At 36.6% G+C, this 3,476-nt stretch overlaps 1 protein-coding gene across 1 annotated transcript; it reads left to right on the plus strand.

The window, feature by feature from the left end:
• Positions 1 to 134: 134 nt before the first annotated feature.
• On the plus strand, positions 135 to 783 carry LOC107717476 (stonustoxin subunit beta-like; the record flags this gene model as incomplete). Its single annotated transcript, XM_016524238.1, has 2 exons — positions 135 to 189; positions 281 to 783. Coding segments are annotated over 2 exons (558 nt in total), but the record flags the coding sequence as incomplete, so codon positions are not given.
• Between the last annotated feature and the right edge of the window lie 2,693 nt (positions 784 to 3,476).

The raw sequence follows: 3,476 nt of genomic DNA on the forward strand, positions 1-3,476 counted from the left end.
GAACATGTTATCAACAGCATAGCAACCACCCCAAGTACCATAGCAACCACTCATTTAAACTTCATTTCTGTCTAATATTTTTTAAATCTGTCAAACTAAAACTTGTGTTCACTGACTGAATGTGACTCTGTGTGTTTTCTAGTGTGGATCATGGAGGAGAATCCAGGATTACAGCAGGACTAAAGAAATGTACGTCCACACACACACACACAAACACTCATATATAAAATGCACACACACACACAGCTGTTGTTATTAATGTCTCTGTTCTTGTGTTCAGATGGCTGTTTTCTCACACTGGATCCAAACACAGCACACACTCAACTCAGTCTGTCTGAAGAGAACAGAAAGGTGACAGGTGTGAAAAAGAAACAGTCGTATCCTGATCATAAAGACAGATTTGATTTTTATCCTCAGGTGTTGTGCAGAGAGAGTGTGTGTGGACGCTGTTACTGGGAGATTGAGTGGAGTGGAGATGTGTTTATATCAGTGTCATATAAGAGCATCAGCAGAAAGGGACGGCGTGTTGAGTGTGTGTTTGGACGTAATGATCAGTCCTGGAGTTTGATCTGCCATCCCTCCAGTTACTCATTCAGACACAATAACATAAAGACTCGTCTCCCTGTGAAGCCCATCAGCAGGAGAATAGGAGTGTTTTATGATGATGAGGTCAGGAGAATAGGAGTGTATGTGGATCACAGTGCAGGAACTCTGTCCTTCTACAGCGTCTCTGACACAATGAGCCTCATCCACACAGTCCAGACCACATTCACTCAGCCGTGAGCTGCATAATCAGTAACAGTGAGATGTTATAGAGTCTCTTCATGACATTAATACTGCAGCTGAACTTCTGTCACTGAAATAACAGTCAGAATATATGTGTGTCAGAAATCCTCATATAGATAGTAAGATCTGTGTGTGTGTGTGTGTGTGTGTGTGTGTGTGTGTGAGAGTGTGTGTGTGTGTGTGTGAGAGAGAGAGTGTGCAACAAGTAGTGGTGTTTTCGTAATCAGCGTAACCTATTTGAAGGAATCGTTAAGACAGTGACTTACCACCTAGTGTCTGTTTTAGTTTCATATTAAAAGTATAATTTAATTGATTGACATATTGACATATTTCTGCCTTCAAAATTTTAAACATTAATTTCATAACATTTTATGCATTTGTAGGCTAATTGCAGTGTAAATGCATTCAATAATGATGGCTTTTGTTGACAGTGATTGGATTTTTACTAGTAACAGTGTACTAGTAGTAACTACTAGTAACATTATTTTAACTGAATTTATCGATTTGAATTAAGACCGTGGCATTCCATATTCATGATGCATACATTTAATACGGTTTTTAAAAAATGCCCCTGGACATCAGTTTACGGGTTTGTTTCTGATGCTGTCAATGTTGTTTTTGGAAGTTAAATTTAAAAAATGCAGTTAGCTCAAAAAGCTGAGGGCACAGGACAGACGCTGTTTGGATGATGCTTGTATGTTCAATGCATGGCGTGTGTGTTTCACTAGCTCTGTTCCCATGGACACCCTTTGTTTGACCTAATTCTGGATATTTCCAGCCTAAGACGTGTGATTAATCCGTATCTAAAGCTACACCAAGAGAAGCCATTATAATCAGTTGATGCGGTGACTGTCCACACGGGAAGTGGTGCGAGGCGACGAATCTTCTACAGTGATGCTGCCTCCTATTCCGAATCTTGGAAACATGTGTTGTATGCCTTGAAAGTGAAACCTAAAAAAACAGCGCGCATAAGAAAGCGATTGCACGCTTTCGCGAGCTTCAGCAAATGCACGTGATCACAGATTGCACGCTTCCCAGCCCAAACAACCCCCCACGTGAAACTGAAATAATAACCCGTGATATAAGATTTTTGGGCATATTGCCCATTTAAGTCATTCATCCCACACTATCAACAGGCATACAGTGTTAATAATTTTAATAATAGGTCTATAATCCATTGTATAAATTAATAGACCTGTTACAAAAAAAAAAAAAAACGTTTTAAACATTTTCAACTAAGGAGTAAGCTAATAGCCTAAACTTTAATTATCCTCACAGCGCGTCATGCGGTGTATGCTACACTTCTTGTACTTCGTTTGGGCACCACAAGGTGTCACTGTGGCCTCAAAGCTTACCCCTCACCTAATCTGGCTCTATTGCTATTCCTGAGGTAAAACATGCCCTCCTCATTACCCTACGGACAAATAAATGTATAAATAAATAAATGTAAAAAATAAATAAAAGTCAAAATAAATAAATATGTAAATACATAAATGTGAAAATAAATAAAAGTGGAAATAAATAAATGTATAAATAAAAAAAGAAAAAAGAAATAAATGTGAAAAAAAGAAAAAATACATAAATAAGGAAATAAAATTATAAGTAATTATTTATTTAGCATTTTTACTTTTCTTTGTATATTTATTTATATATTTATTTTTGCTTTTTTACATTTATTTGTACATTTATTTATTTATTTCTAATTATGGCAGGATTGGCGTTCCTTAGTTTTGAGCAGCAGGTGTTGTCAGCCTGCGGTGATTCGAGTGATTCAAATCAGTGAATCAATTGACTCGGATTTTCACTAGTTGCCAGTGACTTAATTTGTGTTTATCATAAACTGATTCACGAGCGAAATGTTAGATGAAACATGACGTTACATTCAATGATGAATTGATTCATTTTACATTTCTTGTAAACACTATAAAGTTGCCTGAGCGGTTTATCGATTGAGTTATTAACAAAATACAACAGAAACATACAAACCCCTTGTATAAATGTTTTACTACAAATACCATGGGTAAACTATGGTTAGTGTAGCAAAACCATGGTTAATTTGTGGAAAATTACACATTTTATTTAGTAGATATAGTTATATCCATAATATATGTTAACACACTCGAGTAATCACACCCAGCAAACATGCTGCTTTGGGGCCCATATGGGGACATTGCATGCAGCCAAAAGTGTGGGCTGACTAATTATGGGCCCACAGTAAGCACACACTGTGGGCTGGTGTGGGGATACTGTGGGGCCACACATACAGAATACTATGATACTACTAATGCATATGCAGAACAATTGCACTTGTAGAAACAGCAATAATAAACTGAGGGTCATGATTTTCAAATAATTTATTTACAAAAATTTATAATAATAATAATATATTGAGATTTATTTAAACCAATATTAAACAGCAGTTTAAAACAGCAATAAACACACTCACACAAACAGAATAATTCAAACACCAGTCAAATTAAATTACGAGTCAGTCCCCTCAGATATCTCCCTCACTGCATTACTACTTCTGGCCCTTCATCTCTGTCTCTTGCATTGTGAAGCCACGCTTTAATGGTGGCCTCCACTTCACATGAAGTGCCTTGGCTGCTTTTTGTCACAGCATCTGAGAAAGAAAACAAATTGAAATACAAATGTTAAAAACAAAACTAGAGATATTCAAGTAGTGTTAA

The sequence above is a fragment of the Sinocyclocheilus rhinocerous genome, unplaced genomic scaffold (genome assembly GCF_001515625.1).
Source record: "Sinocyclocheilus rhinocerous isolate Xijiao unplaced genomic scaffold, SAMN03320098_v1.1 scaffold393, whole genome shotgun sequence".
Taxonomy (NCBI): domain Eukaryota; kingdom Metazoa; phylum Chordata; class Actinopteri; order Cypriniformes; family Cyprinidae; genus Sinocyclocheilus; species Sinocyclocheilus rhinocerous.